Raw genomic sequence first — 21,959 nt, 5'->3', positions numbered from 1 at the left:
TTCAGGATCGCACTTCCTTATTGCAGCCGGTGAGCCGGGTTGCGGTGGAGTTTTTTGAGCAGTGCAATCTGGGGCACGTCTACTCAGAAGTAAGTCCCGCTGACTTCTTCGGGAATCCCTCCCAGGTAAAGCGTGCCCACTGGACTGCAGCTTCCCCCTCTCCTCACACTAGAACACCCAAGGAAGCCAAACGCATCTTCCTGATGTTCGGCGGCGCCTAAGTTTCTTGTCGCAACAACGCTCACTTTCCTCTAGGGCTAGGTGCTACTGCGCGCGCTCAGTCCCAACCGAGACTGCCCAGTAGCGGCCATTGAAGCCGCTGCCCTTTTTCCTTGCCCTTACTAGGAAGGCCCAATCCAAGAAGGAGCGCGGGGTTTTTTTTAGCCTCCAGGGACTGCTCAGTAGCTCTTAAAACAAGTAAAGAGAAAGGCCGAGAGTCTCTCCCGAGAGTCTCTCCCAAGGGTGGTTTTGTTTTCCCCCAAGGGGAAAAGAAAGCATCTACGGTTTCTTCCTGCCTCTCTAGCCTGGCGCACTCTATGGCTCTTCCTTCTTCCGTTTTCCTCTCAACGGGCCGCCCGGGGGAGAAACGGGCCGGGTAGGGAGAGGGAGACTCGCGAAGGGAAGCGTGGGCCGGGCTGGGCCGGGCCGGGCACCTGGAGGCCAGGGGAACCCATCCCTCTGGCCTCTGGGCTTTCCTCCCTTCTTTTCTTTTCTTTTTTTGCAGGACTTTCGCTCCCTGGGGACTTGGCGTTTAGGAGACGCGACACAAAAGGAAGAGGGGTCGGGAGGGAGGAGGAAAAATGCAAACTCAGACGTTATAGGGTTTTTAAATTATTATTTCATGTGCACCAGCGGTTCCCAAAGTGGGGTTTTCTGGAGGGGGGGCGTGCTAAGAGGCAAGGGGACCCAGTGCCGCTTTCAAATGGTCCGACTTGCCATTTAGGAGATGCGACACAAAAGGAAGAGGGCCTGGGAGGGAGGAGGAAGAACGCAAACTCAGACCCTAGAGGGTTTTTATTTTTTAAAAAAAATCATGTGCACCAGCGGTTCCCAAAGTGGGGTTCTCCAGAGAGGGGACACGCTAAGAGGCAAGGGAGCGGTCAGCAGAGCGCTGGACATGAGACGGACTGCTGGACTTTGAGAATCTAGGTCAAGTTCATCCATTGTGTCGAATCAGTCTTGTCGTATTTATTCATTCAATTTCTTTGCTTCCCGTCATCCGAGGATCACGGGGCAGTTTACAACGTGGAAACAAAAAATACATAACATAGAAGCAAACAAACAAAAAAAGAAAGTAAATAGTTTTAATTGGCCTTTGAATAAATGTGCAATAACTTGTTGCTGTTTCTCATTTTTGTGTGTCGTTATCCTCCTCACTGCACACTTCTATTCTGAATGAAGCTTTTTATAGGGCTGGATAGGAAGCGCTAGCGGTGAGTTTATGGAACCAAGTTTAGGGACCACAGGTGTATGTCACACACAAGTGGCCACAAAGTCCAACACCTTTGCTTTACCTTTTGCCCACCTTTTCATTAAAAGTCGGGTTTTTTCCTGCTTTAGCAATATGCCACCATCTTTCTAACCTGGCAGCGGAGGTTATCAGTTTTCCATTATGTCTTCAGCCCCACAGCTGCGCCCAGGTGAGCAGCGTTCAGGCTGACCCTCTGCCTCCCCCTGCCCTCAATCTTGGTGGAAGTGCTGGATACTTGGTGACTTGTCTGAAATTGTCTCCTGGTTATGAGATGCAGAGAGCAAGAGCTTCGCCTCTGACACCCGGCTTGCTGATTCATTGTCTTGTAGCTCAATGCCCGCGCAGCAGCCGTGTCTCATCCTGACTCCTGGGCTATTTAACCTGCACGCTCCTTCCCACTCAGGAAAAAAGTCGCCATGGCAGAGTGAGTGTCTCAGAATCAAAGCAGCTGACCCCCTGGTGCTGCCGCTTGCTCCCTTCCAAGGAGCAACAGTGGAACCAGACTTCCTTGGGACTCCTTCCTTGGAGGTTTTAAAGCAGATCCAGTGGTACCTTGGTTCTCAAATGCCTTGGTACTCAAACAACTTGGAATCCAAACACTGCAAACCCGGAAGGAAGTGTTCCGGTTTGCGAACTTTTTTCGGAAGCTAAACATGCTCCATTTGGAGCGTTACTCTTTTGATTTGAGTGCCACACTTCCGTTTTGAGTGTTACACTGAGGTCTGCCTGTTTGTGCTATTTATTTTGCGTTTTTGTTTTTGCGGCTCTTTTTGTTTTTGTGACTGTGTGGAACCCAGTTCAGCTACTGATTGATTGATTGATTGAGTGACTGCAGTACATTGTTTATTGCTTTCATTTTATGGATCAATGGTCTCGTTAGATGGTAAAATTCATGTTACTGTATATTCCGGCGTATAAGACGACTGGGCGTATAAGACGACCCCCAACTTTTCCAGTTAAAATATAGAGTTTGAGATATACTCGCCATATAAGAAATATGACCCAGCGTATAAGACGACCCCCGACTTTTGAGAAGATTTTCCTGGGTTAAAAAGTAGTCTTATACGCAGGAATATACTGTAACTTGCTGTTTTAGGGGTTGTTTTTAAAAGTCTGGAATGGATTAATCCGTTTTGCATTACTTTCTATGGGAAAGCGTGCCTTGGTTTTGGAACGCTTTGGTTTTGGAACGGACTTCCGGAACAGATTAAGTTTGAGAACCAAGGGACCACTGTATTGGATGGTCATCTTCCATGGATGCTTTAGCTGAGATTCCTGCATTGCAGGGGGTTGGACTAGATGACTCTGGGGGTCCCTTTAAACCCTATGATTCTTAGGAGGCATGACATAATCCTCTTTCTCTCTCTCTCTGCCTTCCCTTGCAGAGCCTCGGCCTCTATACCTGGCTGGCCTGATGAGGTGACCGGTCTGCTCTCCAACCTCCTGCTGTGTGTCGTGTCCCTGGGCTCCGCTGTCCAAACCTTCCAGGTAAGAAAGGGGTGGAGCTTGATTTGGGGAGTCACCTGGTGTTTCTGCTTGCTGGCCTGTCCTCTTGGGTGCTGGGCCTTTGCTAGAGGGGTTTTGGATTCAGGCTGACAAATAATTGCTCTCTGTGACAGGGAACCTGGAACCTGCCAAATTATTATTATTATTTGCACATGCACACCCGGCAAATGTAAAATCTGCATGTGGAAACAGGGCTTTGCGCTCCTGGATGTGCAAAGGTCTGCTTCTCGCTCCTCCTCTTGAAACTGCGTTGCCAACCAGGGTCACTGGGTGGGTTCTTGCTTGCAGAGACCAAGCTAAGAAGCTGCAACAGCTAAATATAATTCCCAGCACATTTGCTATCAAAGTCTGAGCTCCATTCGCCGCCTACTTCCTCTCTTTGCAGATCAATCGAGGGACCTCTGCCGGGTTTCTCCTCCAGGCCCTTGTGCCTCTCCTGGATATGGCCACCCACCTCACTGCCCCCCCAGGGCTCGTTTTGGAGGCTGCCCGCTGCAGCCCAGACAACACCTGGGTCTCCACGGTGGTGGGGCTCCCCCTGCTAGCCTTCGGCTTCCACTGGCTGAACGGGGACCGTGCCACGGCGAACGCCCTCTTGGGGGGCGCACTGCTGCTGCTGCTGGCCGGCAGCTCGGGCCACTTCTCTGAGGAAGGCAAGGCCATGGTGGCCCACTCAGTCACCTCTGTGGTCTCCATCAGCGTCCTGATCGCTTCCATCTTCACCGGAAACGCCTGCGGGATTGCGGGCAGCCTCTTGGTGGGCACGGCTGGGGTGCTGGCAGGGACCCAGATGCAGCGGCTGCTGGTGCTCCGGAAAAGGGACGCCGCCTGCTGCCTCATGGCGGTGGCAAACCTGGCTTTGCGATGGGCTCTGCAAGCACAGCACCGAGAACTGGACTGAGGGTTTGGGGACTGCGGGCCAGGGGGTCTGGCGGACGGCGGGGCCATCGCAGCATCAGGTGAGGCAGAGGAAAGGCTGGCCACTTCTGTCGGGCGCTGCAGAGAGGCTTGGGAAATGGCCTCCAAGAAACTCTTCAGGGAAAGGTTGCTGGCAACTCCTGCCACGTTGCAAGGGGTCCTGGGGGCCACCCATCTCAGGTAGCCAGCTTCTTCCTTCGCAGAGCTTGCTGGGTTTAGTGGCAGAGCCCCCAGAGTAGCCCGACACTGAGCTGGCAGAGATGTGCAAGGACTGCTGCGCCCTTGCAGTGTGGGAGGCACCACCCAGCACTGCAAATGTCAGAAATCCCACTTCTGACACCAAAGATGCCCGCTGGTTTCCTTCGCCCGGTCCCTTGGCGCTTTCCTTGATGCACTGGTCAGGAAGCCAGGCCAAATGTGAATGGGTCGAAGTTATTAACTCAAGATTTCATTGCAGCAACTTGCAAAGGTGCTAGGTGTGTCACAGCTCTGAAACCAACAGGCTACTGGTTAAAAGGGCTCTCATGCCTCTTGTTAGCCATGCCCGGGACTGATCAGCCAGGCAGAAAAAGCCAGGCATTCCCTTCACAGCTCCTCCTGGTGGGCCATCAAACTTGGGGGGGCTGCCTTGACTGTGACAAGTCACCAGTTGTCCTGTGATTTACATCAGAGGGCCCTGGGGCTCCGTGTGCAACCATCTCTCATATGGGTCTTGCTGCCTGGTAGGGAGTCAAGGTGTAAACATTGCGTTCATTGGAAAGAGAATGAGTGTTTGGACTCGGACCTGGGAAACCAGGGTTCAAATCCCCGCTCAGCCATGAAGCGAACTTGAGCCAGTCACTGCCTCTCAGCTGAGCCTACCTCGCAGGGTTGTTGTGGGGAGGAGAACAGCCATGTACGCCACCTTGAGCTCCTTGGAGGAGAAGGCAGCGTATATGAAATACAGGCGTCCTAGTTCACCCGTGACAATGTCCTCCCAGTGCAGATTTCCAAGCACAGAAGTGATGGAGGACGGGGTGCCGCTTGGGACCTCTGTCTCCCCAGATGAGGCTGCTAACTGCCTGCTTCCTCTGCCACTCCAGGCAACCTCAAGGGCCATAGCTGCCAAGTTATCCCTTTTTTTAAAGGGAAATTCCATTATGCTGAATAGGCTTCCTCGCGAGAAAAGGGAAAACTTGGCAGCTATGTCAAGGGCCCTTGGCTGCGCTTCAAGCGCCTGCATTTCACGGTTCACAAACGCGTCGTGTTTGAGCTCGGAGGAGAGGCAAAGAATTCTCGTGGCTTCAGGCAAAGCTGTAAAACTAAAAAACAAACAAACCACAACCCCACATAAAGAGCCAAATAAAGACCTGACGTGGAGTGTGCAACATTCGCCCTGCTTCTTGCCCTCTCCTGCCAGAGACAGGAAACTAGGCTGGGTCACAGAAAGGCGGCCGTCGGGGCCAACCTCTTTCCACACCCCGGGAAGCTTAAGGCCTCTTCAGCAGCTCCTGAAGCAGAAAGGGCGGTCCTCTCTGGACATTGGCCTTGTGACTGGCATGTGACTGCCAGGGCAAGGATCTCTCCGGGGATCCCTCGGAGGAGGAAGCCTCTTGCCAAGCGGGTGGCTGACTCGGTTGGCGCGAGGACAGACAAGGTAGATGAACAGCTGCCCTGGCAAGTGTCTCAATTGGTGGAGGAGCTGGGTTGGGGTGGGGGTGCCTATTTCTGACCCTGTTTTGCGGGGTTCTGCCAGGCTGTCCCTCGCCCTGGCAGAAGGGGGGTGCTCTCAAGTCCAGGGTGTGTGTGTGTGTGTGTTTCTTTGGTGTTTGGACCAAGGATCTGAATACCAATAGGGGCAAATGTAAGGTTCTACACATAGGCAGGAATAATCTAGATACGCATGTCTCTTTTTCTCTTCTCTTTGGGGATCCCTCGTAGCCGAGTAAGATTGTCTTCCATTAACAATGAGTCCGTCAGTGACTATGGAGGCCAATTCTGGATCCACGCGTCCTTCCACAGTGGGGACATTGGTTTCCGGGCGGGAGTTGATCACGGTGTGGATTTGCCAAGCGTCTCTTCCTCTTAGCACGTTTCTCCCTTGCGTCCTGAGTTCGAGTGTCTTCAAAGCCCATGACACCTTTGGTACACACACATATAGGATGGGGGACACCTGGCTTAACATGTGAAAAGGATGTAGGGGTCTTGAGTGTACCACAAGCTTAACATGAGCCAACAGTGTGATGCAGCAGCAAAGAAAGTTAATGCAATTCTAGGCTGTAAAAAGGTAAAGGACCCCTGGACAGTTAAGTCCAGTCAAAGGCGATTATGGGGTTGTGGCGCTCATCTCACTTTCAGGCCGAGGAAGCCGTCGCTTGTCCACAGACGGCTTTCCGAGTCATGTGGCCAGCAGGACTAAACCGCTTCTGGTGCAACGGGACACCGTGACAGAAACCAGAGCGCACTAAAACGCTGTTTACCTTCCCACCGCAGCGGTACCTTTTTATCTACTTGCGCTGGCGTGCTTTCGAACTGCTAGGTTGGCAGGAGCTGGGACAGAGCTCGCCCCGTCGTGGGGATTCGAACTGCCAACATTCTGATCGGCAAGCCCTAGGCTCTGTGGTTTAGAGCACAGCGCCCTTACCTTTTACCTTCTAGGCTGTATCAGCAGATGTCTAGTGTACATCCCACCTGAAGTTCTCTGTCTAGTCCTGGGTACATTAGTTTAATATTATTATTATTAACAAGTTGGACGGTGTCCAGAGAAGAGCAACCAATATGCTAAAGGTTCTGGAAACAGCCTTATGAAGAGTGGTTGAAGGAGCTGGGTATGCTTAGCTTGGAGAGTATAAGACTGAGAGGTGCTAAGATAGTTATCTGAAGGGCCGTTACAGAGAAGACGGAGCAAGCTTGCTTTCTGCTGTTCCGGAGGCTGGGACCTGAACCAATGGGTTCAAATTGTAAGAAAGGAGATTCCAACTATATTGATATTCATGGAGGAGAAACCAGTTGCTGCAAACCTCAAAAGGAGAAAGTTGCTCTTGTGCTCGGATCCTGCTTGCAGGCTTCCCGGAAGAGGCACATGGGTGGCCACCCATGGAAAAGGTAGCCAAAAATGGAGTTTCACTTAAAAAAAGGTTATGTGTGTCATTTACCAACCAGATCTTTTTCTGCACAGGTTTTTGCCCGCTGTGCCTTTCTGTTGAATGCCCTTCAATGTTTGCTAAAGAAATCTACACTGAATGCCATGCAAAGTTTGTGCTGGCGGAAGCCTTTGAGTTGTTTATTTTTCCATTTCCCAGCCAGTGGTTTTTAATCTTCACATTTTCACCTGTTGTGGCTTTAAGTTTCTTAAAGAAACCTGCAGAGAAGTAATCCTGCGCTGATGATGATGATGATGATGATGATGATGATAATAATAATAATAATATCATTATTTATACCCTGCCTATCTGGCTGGGTTTCCCCAGCCATTCTGGGCGGCTCCCAACAAAGCATTAAACATGCAATAAAACATCAAACACTAAAAACTTCCTTAAACAGGGCTGCCTTCAGATGTCTTCTAAAAGTCAGATCGTTGTTTATTTCCTTGACATCTAATGGGAGGGTGTTCCACTGGGCGGGCGCCACTACCAACAAGGCCCTCTGCCTGGTTCCCTACAAACAGCCACTTGGGACCTCTGTCTCCCCACTTTTTGCAGTGAAGGGATCCCCAGAAGGCCCTGGGCGCTGGACCTGTGTCCAGGCTGAACAATGGGGGTGGAGACGCTCCTGCAGGGATACTGAGCCGAAACCGTTTAGGGCTTTCAAGGTCAGCGCCAACACTGAATGAAGCAGTCCAATGCATATAAGTAGGCATCCTTCAGTTCAGTTTCTGCGCCCCCTTTGTGGGGCCGCATTGTAGGGGGCTGGACTAAATGACCCTTTGGTTCATATTCCAACTCTACAATTCCATGATTCTTCAGGTACTTCCCATTGCATGGACTAATTGTGCCCTTTAAAGCTTTCCGACATTCTAGTCCTCTTAAGGTGGCCCAGCCTCTTCTCCCCCCTTGCAGATCTTCAAGGATTTTCTGACCCCATTACCCAATATTCTAGTTTGAGTTGCATACAATATGCTAGAATATTTCCAATTGCCTCCCAAACTTTTAGACGACTGGAAGGATAAGAGATGAGAGCCTTTCCCCCCATTAATTGACAGATGAATCTCCTGTGCAAAGCATCTTATACTTTGACTGCCTTGTGAACTTTTGGCCCTCTTGTGCAAGAAAGCCTTGAAATCAAAACCCAATTTCTACAACCAACCGAACACAGAAGAGCCGAAAGTCATATTCCTTCTGGTGTATTTAATTTTCTTTTGCACCTCAACTGTCCCGTTTCCACATAATGTTTTCAATATATTAATGCGTTCCAACGCAGCGGTAGGTGATTTTTAAAGATGACAATACGCTTAGTAACATTGTCTTGCATAGGTAGCAACCCCATCCATTGCTGTACGCTGGTAAGACCTGCAGGCTTTTAAGTAACACAGAATCCCATCAGTTAATCACCTGCCTACCTGATGAAGAGTTCTGTGCTACCCAGAGACATGCATTGCCAGAATTCGATACAACCGCACATGTTGGAGATTGTGCCGTTCAAATAAGCGATCTAGGTGAGGATGACGTACATGAAATTAATATCCTGTTTTAAGAGGTAAATCAGGGTGGTGTTTGTTTCCTTAGCAGTGTGGCTAGTTTTCATTTTAAGATTTTGGTTGGGTTGCGCTGCCCGGAGCAACTGTGACTGTAGCAGGCACCTTCATGCCAGATAGGAGTTGCCACATTTTAAGAAATGTGGAAATTAAAGTGATCCAACTTGGAACGAGCTCTTCTAACTAGCTTGTGTCTGGATCTGGGCTTTGCCTCTTTCAGCAATGGGGAAGTGTAATGGATTCCTCCTCCTCCAAACAAGAGAGGGAGAGAGCAAACAGTTATTCTCCTCCTTGGACAAACCCGGTCACATTTCCTCCTCCTCCCCTTCTTCTTCCTCCTCCTCCCCACAGCTGAGCCGTGGCAGCTTGAAGATCTCCTCCTCTAGCTTGGCCAAGGAGCATCTCTGCCCGCCAAGAGCGTGCCACCCGCTGCTAGTGAGGAAGCCTAGCCATGGCAGCAGGCACGAGGAGCCCCAGGTTCAAGATGATCCTCCTGGGGGACTTTGGGGTGGGGAAGACCACGCTCTTCCATCGGATCAAGCTGGGGCGTTTCCTGGAGGGGGACCACCCGCCTGGCCAGCACAGCTACACGTGCGAGAAAACCCTGCCCCTGAAGCTCAGCAGCAGGAACTGCCAGGTCCAGGTAAGGGCCCGCAGGGGCTCAATTTCCTGGGGGCCACATCCCTTGCTGTGGAAGCTGCGATCTTTACCTTGCTTCTCCTGCCTGCTGCTCTGCATTCCCCCTCCCTCCTCAGAAAGGAGGAGGCGTGGGGCTGTTTCTGTCATGGGAGAGGGGGATATAGGGTCTTGTGGGGGGGGGTGAATATTAAAAGAACCAGCTGGGTGCCTAGATTCAAAATTTGGGGCTTAACAAACTCTCCAGTGGGAGGGAGCCCCCCCCAGCAGCAGAGTTTAAACTCACAAAGTTGGGGACCCTTCCAGCTTGATAATTCAATGATTCTATGAATTAAACCTTTTTGCATATCCTGTTTAGCCCACTTGCAAAGCACCCCCCTCTTTCCACCTTTCTTGCAATGAACAGACCACACACTGTTAAGTAACTTTAAAATGCTTTACTTACAAAACATTCCAAAGGTCCGATTCACGCAGTATTCCAAGTAGCAGTAGGCAGAATACTCTATGATAGAAATTACAGAATATAGTTCCAAACACATGTTCTAAGCTTTGGAGCTTGCTTAGACGCATCCCCCATGGTGGGTTACATGGTGCGGAGAAAAAGTGAGGCACAGGAAGAGAAGGCTTAACTTCTTCACTCATCGGAGAAGAGGGGCATGACCTAACTGAATCTAGGAACGCAGCTCTATTGTCTTAACCCCTTCATGTACCAACTAGTACTCTTGCATGTTTGACTACAATTTTCCACATTTATGGCACCCATCCTCCTTTTGAACTTCCTGCATTGGGAGTCCTGAATAAATCCTAGCACTGAGAGGTGAAGGTCTTCTTCTTCTCCTTCTCCTTCTCCTTCTCCTTCTCCTTCTCCTCCTCCTCCTCCTCCTCCTCCTCCCCCTCCAATTCCTGCATTGCAGAGTGTTGGACTAGTTAACCCTTTGGGATCCTTCGAACTCTACAGTTCTATGATTCACCAGCACGCCCCAGGGCAGGTTGCAACAATTTGAAATTCAGAATTAGAAACAGTGAAAGCAAATTGCTGTCACAGGAATTGGGTGGGTCCTGAAAACACACACCTCAGGTGCCAAAGATCAGGGCAGAGAGGTGTGTCTTCAGCATTTGCTGAAAGCTGCATAAGGAAGGTGCCAGGCACGCCATGTGGGGAATTCCACAACCCTTGAGCTGCCTGCCAGAGACTCCCTTTTCTCAGGCAGCCATTGCCCAGATCTTGACAGGGTCTGCAGGAAATGAAGCAGGAAAGAAAAACAACAGAGGGCCGTGTCATACCTGACTAGGCCATCAGAAAAACCCAGATCAGGTCTCTCATAAGATTGCCTGAGACATTTCCTGCAGCAGGGAGTTCCCCTGTTGGGCGCTCTAACCGCCTGCTCTTTTGACCTGCGCAGATTTCCCTGTGGGACACGGCTGGGGAGGAGCGCTTCCTGTCCCTGAGCAGGAGCTACTACCGGGACGCGGATGCTGTGCTCCTCGTGTATAGCCTGCAGCACCTCCTCTCCTTCGACAGCCTCTTGCACTGGCTGTACCTGGCCAGGCAGTACTGTGCAGATGGTAAGTGAGAAGGCAGGGGGGAAGGAAGAGTCCTGGGGTACGAGGGGTCGGTTGCCACTCCCCCCCCTCCACCTCTGCGGCTGCGCCTTAATCAGCAGCCTGACACACAGAGGCAGAATCATAGGGTTGCAGGGCTGGACGCAATGCATGGCACATTTATTCAATTAAAAGTATTTTGGTTGATGAATTCAGTAAAACGAATGAACTTGATCCAGTCGTACCGTGGTAGTCATTCCCACCTCCCTGCCGTACCCTGTCATCGCCAGCTGTTTTTGAATTACAACGTCCATCATCCCTAGCTAGCAGGTCCACTGATCAGGGATGGTGGGAAAACACCTGGAGGCCCAAGTTTGGGAAAGCCTGGCTTAGGTAATCTCACTGACCACCAGGAGGCAGTACCAGCCACTCTGAGAAGCATTGTCCTAAATCAGGCATAGGCGTTTTGAGATGTTTTGTAGTCTCCAGATGTTTTGAGACTACAATTCCCATCATCCCTGACCACTAGTCCTGTTAGCTAGGGATGATGGGAGTTGTGGTCCCAAAACATCTGGAAGGCTGAGTTTGCCTATGCCTGTCCTAAATCATAAGAGATAGGGAAAGAAAATTAATATATATTTTGGGGTATAGTATATCACTATAACAGTTAACAATTACAATCCCATATATACAGTACCTATGTCATATTCTCCAAATGGATATATCGTTATTTCTGATACTGCAGACTTCTATAACTCTCCCTTTTTAAACCTACTGTGTTCCAAATTTCATTATCCTGGTCCATGCATAAAGGTAAAGGTAAAGGGACCCCTGACCATTAGGTCCAGTCGTGACCGACGCTGGGGTTGTGCGCTCATCTCGCATTATTGGCCAAGGGAGCCGGCGTACAGCTTCCAGGTCATGTGGCCAGCATGACAAAGCCGCTTCTGGCAAACCAGAGCAGCACATGGAAACACCGTTTACCTTCCCGCTGTAGCGGTTCCTATTTATCTACTTGCATTTTGACGTGCTTTCGAACTGTTAGGTTGGCAGGAGCTGGGACCAAGCAACGGGAGCTCACCCCGTCACAGGGATTCGAACCACCGACCTTCTGATCAGCAAGCCCTAGGCTCAGTGGTTTAACCCACAGCGCCACCTGGGTCCCTTAGTGTCCATGCATAGTCTACGTCAATAAGCAGCCTGCTCCTAGGTGGCAAGTGTCATCGGGTACCTTCAACCCATCGAATGAATGGAGCCTTACATTTCTCTTTCCAGTACGGCATTATCAGTCTTTTGACCATAGTGAGGGTACAGAGAATCAATTTATGTTCTCCAGTTGTCAAATTCCGTATAGTAGGTATGCTGTTGAAAAGAACAGTAATCTCTGAAAATTTTAGCTTTTTCACAGAGTCATATAATCCACTACTTTCTCCCAAATCTCAATAAGTATAAGACATTCTAAAAACAAGGGTTTTAAAGAAGCATTATCCTTATTACATCTCCCACAAAATGCAGTCTTAGGCAGTCCTTTTCTATACAAACATAGTGGAGGTCGATAAATTCAAAGCATTATTTTCCATTGCATAAGTCATAATTTAAGGTCCATTTACCTTTGCTACAGAAGTGAAAACACTCTCCAATTGTCTAGGCAACACAGCAACCACAAATTCTTTTTTCCATTCATTTCTTAACACCTGCCTATCAAATTGATTTATTGATAACAAATATTTATAAAAAGTAGTTGTGGGTGGTGGTTTCTTGTTTTAATGAATTTAACCAGTAGTGTCTCAGGAGTCTCAGAAGCTGAAAACGCTGCTGGTCCAAACAAAATGGTTAACAAATGTTGGAGCTGCAAATATCCTTCCTACCGTACATTAACTGGCCACCTCCTGCCCTGCCAGGGGCTCAGAGCCTTTAGCCCCAGCACCTGTTCTCAGATCCTCCTGTTCTTTCTCCCCCCTGACACCCTTGCCCCCGCCAAGCCAATCTCTTCCTCCTGGGCAACAAGAGTGACCTGGAGAGCTGCGTCCCCGAAGAGAAGGCCGAGAGGTTTGCTGTGGAGCACGGCGCGTCCGGCAGGTTCAAAGTGTCGGCCAAGACAGGTAACACCGGGGGGGGGGTTACCTCGTCTTTCTGGCAGAGCTGAGAGAGAGGGTGATGCAGGTGAGGTTGGCGTAAATTTCACTGACCTACCAAGCACAGAAGAAGGAGGAAGGGGCTTGAAACTTGGGTTGGGGGGGCAGACAAAGGCGGACTTTCAAGGGCCACATTCCTTTTGGGACAACATTGCAGGGGGCACAGGCTTGGGAACAGCGGTTGAGGCCAGGGAGCCGAATGCTGGGTGATTCAGGACAGGTAAAAGATATTATTTCTTCACGTGGTGCAGAGTTAAACTGTGGAACTCCCTCCCACAGGAGGAGGCAGTGATGCCCGCCCACCCAAAGAAGGTTAGACGAATTAATTGAGGAGGAGAAGCCTTATGAGGAACGGCTTAGGGAGCTGGGTATGTTTAGCCTGGAGAAGAGAAGGTTAAGGGGTGATATGATAGCCATGTTCAAATATATGAAAGGATGTCATATGGAGGAGGGAGAAAGGTTGTTTTCTGCTGCTCCAGAGAAGCGGACACGGAGCAATGGATTCAAACTACAAGAAAGAAGATTCCACCTAAACATTAGGAAGAACTTCCTGACAGTAAGAGCTGTTCGGCAGTGGAATTTGCTGCCAAGGAGTGTGGTGGAGTCTCCTCCTTTGGAGGTCTTTAAGCAGAGGCTTGACAGGCATATGTCAAGAATGCTTTGATGGTGTTACCTGCTCGGCAGGGGGTTGGACTGGATGACCCTTGTGGTCTCTTCCAACTCTATGATTCTATGATTCTAAGAGGGGTACTAATGGCTACTAGCCAGCATAGGTGCCAACTCCCCGGGTGCCCGAGCACCCACAAAATTCCTCATGAAGGGACCAGGCACCAGTGTGCCAGGGCCATGCACACTGCACAGCACCCACAGCCCTGGGCACCCACGGGCGCGAGGCCAGGTTGGCACTGCTGCTAGCTAGCATGGCTCCACTTGGCCTCCACACTTGGAGGCAGCCATGCTTCTGAAGACCAGTTGCTGGTGGCCACAGGAGGGGAGAGTTGCTCTTGTGCTCAGATCCTGCCTTTGGGATCTGGCTGGCCACTGTGAGGATACTATGCTGGACTGGATGGGCCTGATCCAGCAGGCTCTTCTTATAGATGGGGATATAACCTAGAGTCTCAGAAGCCAGCTAGAGAGTCCTGGAAGTCCAAAGTGGTTCCGCTCCTTCCTCCTGGGCTGTGTTCAGAAAGTGGTGGTGGGGGATGAGTGCTCAGACCCCTGGGCTCTCACTTGTGGGGTGCCTCAGGGTTCTGTCCTCTCCCCCATGCTTTTCAACATCTACATGCGGTCGCTGGGAGAGATCATCAGGGGGTTTGGGCTGGGTGTTCATCAGTATGCGGACGATACCCAGCTCTACCTCTCTTTCAAATCAGAACCAGTGAAGGTCCTGTGTGAGTGTCTGGAGGCGGTTGGAGGTTGGATGGCGGCTAACAGATTGAGGTTGAATCCTGACAAGACAGAAGTACTGTTTGTGGGAGACAGGAGGCGGGCAGGTGTGGGGGACTCCCTGGTCCTGAATGGGGTCACGGTGCCCCTGAAGGACCAGGTGCGCAGCCTGGGAGTCATTTTGGATTCACAGCTGTCCATGGAGGCGCAGGTTAATTCTGTATCCAGGGCAGCTGTTTATCAGCTCCATCTGGTACACAGGCTGAGACCCTACCTGCCCGCGGACTGTCTCGCCAGAGTGGTGCATGCTCTAGTTATCTCTGGCTTGGACTACTGCAATGCGCTCTACGTGGGGCTACCTTTGAAGGTAACCTGGAAACTACAATTAATCCAGAATGCGGCAGCTAGACTGGTGACTGGGAGCAGCCGCCGAGACCACATAACACCGGTCTTGAAAGACCTACATTGGCTCCCAGTACGTTTCCGAGCACAATTCTAAGCGTTGGTGCTGACCTTGAAAGTCCTAAACAGCCACGGCCCAGTATACCTGAAGGAGCGTCTCCACCCCCATCGTTCTGCCCAGACACTGAGGTCCAGCTACGAGGGCCTTCTGCCGGTTCCCTCCCTGTGAGAAGTGAGGTTGCAGGAAACCAGACAGAGGGCCTTTTCGGTAGTGGCACCCGCCCTGTGGAACGCCCTCCCACCAGAGGTCAAAGAGAATAACAATTACCAGACCTTTAGAAGGCATCTCAAGGCAGCCCTGTTTAAGGAAGCTTTTAATGTTTAATCAATTATTTTATTTTACTGTTGGAAGCCACCCAGATTGGCTGGGGAGGCCCAGCCAGATGGCTGGGATATAAATAATAAATTATTATAATGATTATAATGATTATTATTATTATAAAAGAAGCAAGTACCGTGGTGAAATTTACTTTTGCAGCTTTGCGCACTTTTGCCTCTGGCAATTGTCTGGCTGCTTTTCCAGCGCTTCTTTCCTTGGATCCCTTTCACGCCTCCCAGCGCTTTCCATTTACAGCAGCTTTCTGTTTCCACATCCGCTGAGGCTCCCCCTCCTTCCTTCCTTCCTTCCTTCCTTCCTTCCTTCCTTCCTTCCTTCCTTCTCCAGGTTCTTTAGCTTCTTATTCTGCTGATGGGAGGGCGTTTTCAAAGATGCCGAGTCAGCCTCGTAAAATCGTCACCGAGAGTCAGCATAATTTTTCCAAGCAGCTGGCACAAAATGACATAGAGTCCATTGTGTCTGATCTGCTCTTTGCCAAAGTGGGCGAGGTTAGCAGGGCCCAAATTAACAGTTTAATCATAGAAGCATAGAATTCTAGAGCTGGAAATGACCCCCAATGGTCATCTAGTCTAACCCCATACAATGCAGGAATCAGAGCTAAATAATCCTTGACAGATGGGCGTCCGTCCAACCTCTGCTTAAATACCTCCAAGGAAGGAAAGTCCACCACCTTTTGAGGGAGTCTGTTCCACTGTCAGGCAGCTCTTGTTGTCAGAAAGCTCTTCCTGGTGTTTTGAATGTTTCAAGCTTGCTCCATCTTCTATGTGACAAATTTGGAGATGGGTATCATATCTCCTCTCAGTCTCCTCTTTTCAAGGCTAAACATACCCAGTTCCTTCAACCATTCCTCATCAGGCTTAGTTTCCAGAACCTTGATCAGGCATAGGCAAACTTTGCCCTCCAGATGTTTTGGGACTACAACTCCCATGATCCCTAGCTAACAGGACCAGTGGTCAGGGATGATGGGAATTGTAGTCCCAAAACATCTGGAGGGCCGAGTTTGCCTAGGCCTGACCTTGATCATCTCATTCGCCCTCCTCTGCACACCTTCCAGCTTGTCAACATCCTTCGTAAATTGTGGTGCCCAGAACTGAACACAGGACTCCAGGTGTGGTCCGACCAAGGCAGAACAGAGCGGAACTACGGTATCACTTACCTTGATCTGGGCACCAGATTTCTGCTGACGCAGCCTAAAGCAGCATTAGCTTATTTTGCTGCGGCATCACACTGTGGCCTCTTCTCCTCTGGGCTCCATTCCCCCGGCCCCAGCATGCAATTAGGCAGAAGCCTGCCGGTTGCTCAACCTTGCTTTAAATAGTATTTATTAGCTTGCACCAGTCTTGCGTGAAGCCGTGGGGTTTGCAGCAGGTTGGGTAGGTGCAAATTATCCGCCCGGCCGCCAAGCAAGGTCACGAAGGGCCTTCAAGCCAATCTGACAGGCGGAGGAAGGTTGGGGTGGGGTGATGGTTTGCAAGCGTGCCAGCCAGACCTCTGGAGGAATGTGCATATCTCAGGGGGTTGAGATAATGAATGGGTGCGCAGCAGCGGGTTCTATTTCTGGACCAGCAAGCACCAGCAGAGGAGGGCGCCTTGCTAATATTAAGTAATACAGTAGTCAGCTTTCCTGGCACAGGGCATTGGGAGGGGCCAGCAGTGCTGCTATTATTGTGGCACCACCCAGCCCATCAAAAAGCCTCCCTCCCACCTCACCTTCATCCACAGCCTCGGTGCCTTTTGAATCCCCTGGAAAGTGTTAAGCATTGCAGGACCCCGCCTTCTGATTAGTAATGTTAGTATTCATAATAATAATAATAATAATAATAATAATAATAATAATAACCTCCAACACACATTAAAATACATTAAAATATCACAGATTACAGTGGTGCCTCGCAAGACGAATTTAATTCGTTCCGCGAGTCAATTTGTCTTGCGAATCGCGGTTTCCCATAGGAATGCATTGAAATTTCTTTTTTTGCCCATAGGAACGCATTAATTAAATTCCAATGCATTCCTATGGGAAACTGCGATTTGCAAGAGGAATTTTTCGCAAAACGAATTCGTCTTGCGAGTCACCATCAGATCGCAAGACGCATCCGTCTTGCGAAAAAATTGTCTTGCAGGGCATTCGTCTTGCGAGGTACCATTGTATATTCATAGCCCGCTTTTCTGTCAAGTCAGGATTCCAGGCAGCTTCCAACGTTTAAAAATAGTTGGAATATGAAATTTTAAAAGCAATGAAAACAAACTAGGTAAATGTTGAAAGCACACCAGAACAACTTCAGAACCAGCAACTAAAATCCAATTTGCCCTGATGGCAGACCAGTGGTCATCTGCACCTTTGTTTCCAAAGGCCTGTCTGAACATGAAGGTTGTGGAAGAATAAGGGACGCAGGTGGCACTGTGGTCTAAACCACTGAGCCTCTTGGGCTTGCCGATCAGAAGGTCGGCGGTTCGAATCCCCGCGACGGGGTGAGCTCCCGTTGCTCAGTCCCTGCTCCTGCCAACCTAGCAGTTCGAAAGCACACCAGTGCAAGTAGATAAATAGGTACCGTCGTGGCCGGAAGGTAAACGGCATTTCCGTGTGCTCTGGTTTCTGTCACGGTGTCCTGTTGCGCCAGAAGCGGTTTAGTCCTGCTGGCCACATGACCCAGAAAGCTGTCTGTGGACAAGCGACGGCTCCCTCGGCCAATTTGGGAATTCACAATTGACAATTTAGGAACAGCCACAGAAAAGGCTCTTTCTTGTGTCACCACCATCCATGCCAAGAGAAGGTGCCCACCCAAAGATTTTGGTACCCAGGCAGGTTTGTATAGGGCGATACGATATTTCAGGTCGCCAGGGTCCAAATTCTAATCATCTTGATGGGAGCAGGTCTGCCTAGCGATGATGACAGATGTCATTGCCCTCTTGCAAGAGCTTTCCTGACCAATTTAACTAATGCGCCCAAATTCCTCTTCCTCATTTGCCCCTCAAGGTCTTCTGTGGTGCTTCCTGCTCCGTGAGTGCTGTGCTAAGATGAAGCAGCTCAGATTTTTAGTTGTGGAGAGGATAAAAGAGGTTTGGCCCAGGACACACAGCTATGGAGACAGGACGCTGCCTGATATTTACTCTGAGAAAAGTCCAATGGGGGGGGGGGTCTTGCACCCCACTAAGCGTTCCTAGGATTGCAACTTTAGATTGACAGTGGTATGCAGCAGAGCAAAGGCACAAAGGCCAAGCATGGCTTGGAAAGTGGCAGTTTCACTGGGCCAATTACAGTGCCTTTTCAGAGGATACCGGCTTATTTATTTGTCGCATTCCCACCCCACCTTTTTCTCTCTCCAAAGAACTCAAGGTTGTGCCCATGGTTCTTCCCCCTCCTTATTTAATCCCTACAACAACAACCCTGTGAGGTGGGTTAAGCCGGGAGAAAGCAGAGACCGGCCCAGACCCCGTGACCTTCCTTCATTGTCTGAGTAGAGATTTGAACCCAGGTCATCGTCTGGCACTCTACCCACTACAATATACTGGCTCTCCAATGTTTTGGCACCTGTGCGCCTGCCATGGGCCTGGGCTCCTTTGGGATGTACCTGTAACAATCAGAATACGTGCAAACAGGAGACTTGCCTGCCCACTGCCTGGCCTTGTTCCTCTCTCGCTCTCCCTCCTCCTCCTCCTCCTCCAACCTGGCCCAGGCTTCCTTCTCTCCTCCTCTCTTCCAGGTGAGAATGTGGATCGGAGCCTGCAGGAGATGCTGGAGAGGCTGTTCCTCAGGAACGAATTCCAGCACAGCAGCCTCCACCTCCCGCTGCAAGATGCAGGCTACTACGGCCGATGTGGATGCTGAGCGGTGGGAAAGTTTAGAGGATGCTTCAGAAGCCTCATGCACCAGGCCATTGGTCCCAGGTAGCCTTTCTCTGTGTGTCTGCCGCATATCGGACCGGGACATTTGCCCCTTCCTTGGAGACGGCTGGGCTATAGCAGCCGCCTAAGTCTGACCTGAAGGGTCTCTGCAGCCTGCAACATATTGTGCTGTGGGGCTGGTACCCTTGGCTGGACATCATCTTGGTGGGCCAATGAGACTCCCTCGCTTCACCTCCAGCAATGCTTCTCTTTGGAGACCTGTGGGCCATTTCCTGCAGGTTGCCCAGCTGATGAACTGACCCCACTGTGGACACACAACCAACTTCTGGGAACTGTGGCTTCTGAGCTACTATGGAATCTGGGGGGGGGGGGGTTGCATGTGTGAGGGTGCGATCCTTGGCCTTTCCCCACGTCCTGCCGGTGTTCCAAACAAGGTAGTACAGTACATCATACTTGCTCTCCTCCTCCTATTCCACACTTTCTCTCCTTAAGAAGAGTCTGCAAGATCAGGCCAAATGGGGACCAGCTTGTCCAGTATTCTGTTCTCACAGTGGCCAACCAGATGCTCATTTTGGGAAGCCAGCAAGCGGCACCTGAGAACAAGGGTAAAAATAAATTTTATTATTATTATTATTACTGCTACTACTACTACTACTACCCTCTCCCCTCTTGTGGTTTCTAGCAACTGGGATTCAGAAGCATGGCAGCCTCCAACTATTCCCTAACAAGAATAATAAATAGCAGGTTTTGTCCGTGATGTCTTCCCATCACTTGAGAGCCAGGTCGCTTCTGAGATGCCCCTTCTTCCTATGAAAGGGGCTGATACAAATTCTGCTGAGGGTTGTTGCTATCAAATTTAAGCTAGCATCATCAATGCATGCAATGTTGTGCAGACTTCAGTTTGTGCAATCGGACATCCCCCTCAAAATTGACTGGGGGAAGTCAGTATAAGCCCTGGAACAGCACAAACAGGGAAGGGGGGGGATGGCTCTGCCTGGTGAGCTGAAATGCTTGTGGAGGCAGAATGTTTATATCACAGCGTGACACTGAATTCCACCCTTTGGAGAATCCCACCCTATAAACCTGCATTTCTAGCATGTTGGACACAGCAGAATGCTTAAGCAATGACTTTGTGCTCCACTTGAGGTATGCAGGAAAGGAGGAGTTTATGGCTGTCTGAGGAAGGAGGTACTTTGCAATAGTATGGCATTAAGATAGACATTTTCCCCTTTTGCGGCCAGAGCATGACTCGGCAGTCTCACTGAAAATCCAAGTAAAAATGCTTTAAATTATGCTGGAAGGCCCCCAATTGTCTTTGATTTGCTACTTCTTAAAAGACAAGGGCTCTGTGCCTTCATGGCTGCATGATGCCAGGTAGAAGCCAACAGCTGGAGCTTCTCTAGGCTTGGAGATGTCAGCTCTGAGGCAAGAGCTCCCTCTGACTTCTGCCTGCAATGATTTCTACAGAATACTCAATACAGCGCCTATTTCTTGTTTGTACTGCAAATAGGAGCAAAGTCAAGCCTAAGAAAAGAACAGGTAGCACATATAAATATTCATTTCTTCGAATTTCCCTGAACAAGGAACAGATGAGGGTTCTCCTCTCCTACCACTGAGCCCTAGAGATGGAGGTTAATTGGGAGAGGGGAAGGGGGCAGACCCCAGAGAGTTTATGTGATAACTATCCTGCCAGGCTGCGGCTTGCAATCTGCACTCATAGTCTTCTTAATATAAATAAATAAAAATAAAGGTGCTCCTGCCCACCTGGTGATTCAAGCCCACCCCTTCGCTTCGTAGGAGGCCAGGCAAATTTTAGGAGGTCTGGCAACCCCAGGTCCAAAAACTGCACGACAAATAAATGTTCCTTTTCTTTACCACCCTGCTGCTTTTTTGCTCAGACTTCCAGTTGCTTTGGGGGGGGGGGCTTCCATTTTTGTTGCATTCTCGTTTGCAGCCTACTACAGAAACCAAAGAAGGCGAATATGAATTCCTCCCCCTTTTCAGGTGCACAGATAAAAGTAAAAGGAGGCAATACAAAGGACTGACAGCTGGAAATTCAGAAAAGAGAGCGCACACACCTCGGTGATGGCAAATGGTTGCCTGATTTAATTTGTGAAGCTGAAGGTTGGAAAATCCAGGGCAGGTCAAAGGAGGCACTTCTTCATGCCTTATGTGGAACGTTTTAGAGAGTTGGGTATGTTTGGCCTGGGAAAAAGGAGACTGAGAGGACATACGCTAGCTAGGCGCCTTCAAATATCTGAAGGGCTGTTGTTATAGGAATTCTAAGGTCTCATATATAAATCATATGTTCATAAATGTACGTACAAGGCAAACACACATGCATAAGTATAGCGTCTGAAACTGTACAGGAGAGCAACCCTGAAGGCATTTTGACTCTCCCAAATTGACCTCAAATATTTCCTTGCAAGGAGGAAGGAAATGGGAAAAGCTTTCCAATTGTCTTTGGACTGTAGGAGCTTACATCGAATACAGTCTGGCAAGTATCTGTTAATCTGAGCAAACTATCAATATATGTAAGAGATTCAGGAATGGCCAGGATGCCCAGGTAAAAGCATTCAGTGACCATTAGTAGGTATCCTGGCAGACACGTTTTCTGCTATAGACCACCCCTTCAGTGATGTATGTATGATGTTTTGGGGGGTGGTCTTGATCTACAGGGGATGCAATTTCAAAAAGTCTATATAAGGGCTTGCACACCATTGTTCTGGGTCCCTCCTGCCTCCTGTGTGTGGTTGTGAGCACCCTGTTGCAACTGTTTAATAAAGATCAGGCTTCCTAGCCATTTTGCTTCTCAGTATTCTCTGGTTGGCCTCTGTTATTTTCTCCTACCAATAGAGAACCTATTTAAGGGCTCTGTATGGGTTCTTAGATACCCCGTAAGGGAAAAGGAGCAGTATTTTTTCTTAGAAAAAGAAAAATGTTTAGGGGAGCTTTTAATCTTTAAGAAATTAGTGTATTTTAATATTTCTGTTGGAAGCCGCCCAGAGTGGCTGGGGAAACCCTGCCAGATGGGCAGGGTATAAATAA

At 49.7% G+C, this 21,959-nt stretch overlaps 2 protein-coding genes across 2 annotated transcripts; both read left to right on the top strand.

Annotated features, from left to right (window-relative positions):
* Nucleotides 1-1,531: 1,531 nt before the first annotated feature.
* Nucleotides 1,532-5,262, top strand: TMEM276 (transmembrane protein 276). Its single transcript, XM_088676434.1, has 3 exons — nucleotides 1,532-1,895; nucleotides 2,857-2,959; nucleotides 3,363-5,262. Exons 1-3 carry the CDS (start codon nucleotides 1,888-1,890, stop codon nucleotides 3,876-3,878), a joined length of 627 nt encoding a protein of 208 aa, XP_088532560.1. The 5' UTR covers nucleotides 1,532-1,887; the 3' UTR covers nucleotides 3,879-5,262.
* A 3,756-nt stretch (nucleotides 5,263-9,018) lies between these two features.
* LOC118089800 (ras-related protein Rab-19) lies at nucleotides 9,019-21,726 on the top strand. Its single transcript, XM_088676435.1, has 4 exons — nucleotides 9,019-9,210; nucleotides 10,607-10,769; nucleotides 12,728-12,847; nucleotides 18,770-21,726. The coding sequence occupies exons 1-4, from the start codon at nucleotides 9,019-9,021 to the stop codon at nucleotides 18,892-18,894; spliced, it is 600 nt and encodes a 199-aa protein (XP_088532561.1). The 3' UTR covers nucleotides 18,895-21,726.
* Nucleotides 21,727-21,959: the final 233 nt, after the last annotated feature.

This window comes from Zootoca vivipara, chromosome 8, assembly GCF_965207765.1.
Source record: "Zootoca vivipara chromosome 8, rZooViv2.hap1.1, whole genome shotgun sequence".
NCBI lineage: Eukaryota > Metazoa > Chordata > Lepidosauria > Squamata > Lacertidae > Zootoca > Zootoca vivipara.
The sequence above is the reverse complement of the archived record's forward strand: the minus strand, read 5'-3'. Positions and strand labels throughout refer to the sequence as shown.

Bases quoted from the DNA above. Each gene is read 5' to 3' on its own strand.
- TMEM276 (XM_088676434.1), top strand. The intron at 2,960-3,362 runs GTAAGAAAGGGG...CTCTCTTTGCAG, and splicing joins CCGCTGTCCAAACCTTCCAG to ATCAATCGAGGGACCTCTGC.
- LOC118089800 (XM_088676435.1), top strand. From the start codon at position 9,019: ATGGCAGCAGGCACGAGGAGCCCCAGGTTCAAGATGATCCTCCTGGGG. The intron at 10,770-12,727 runs GTAAGTGAGAAG...GCCCCCGCCAAG, and splicing joins CAGGCAGTACTGTGCAGATG to CCAATCTCTTCCTCCTGGGC. The intron at 12,848-18,769 runs GTAACACCGGGG...CCTCTCTTCCAG, and splicing joins CAAAGTGTCGGCCAAGACAG to GTGAGAATGTGGATCGGAGC.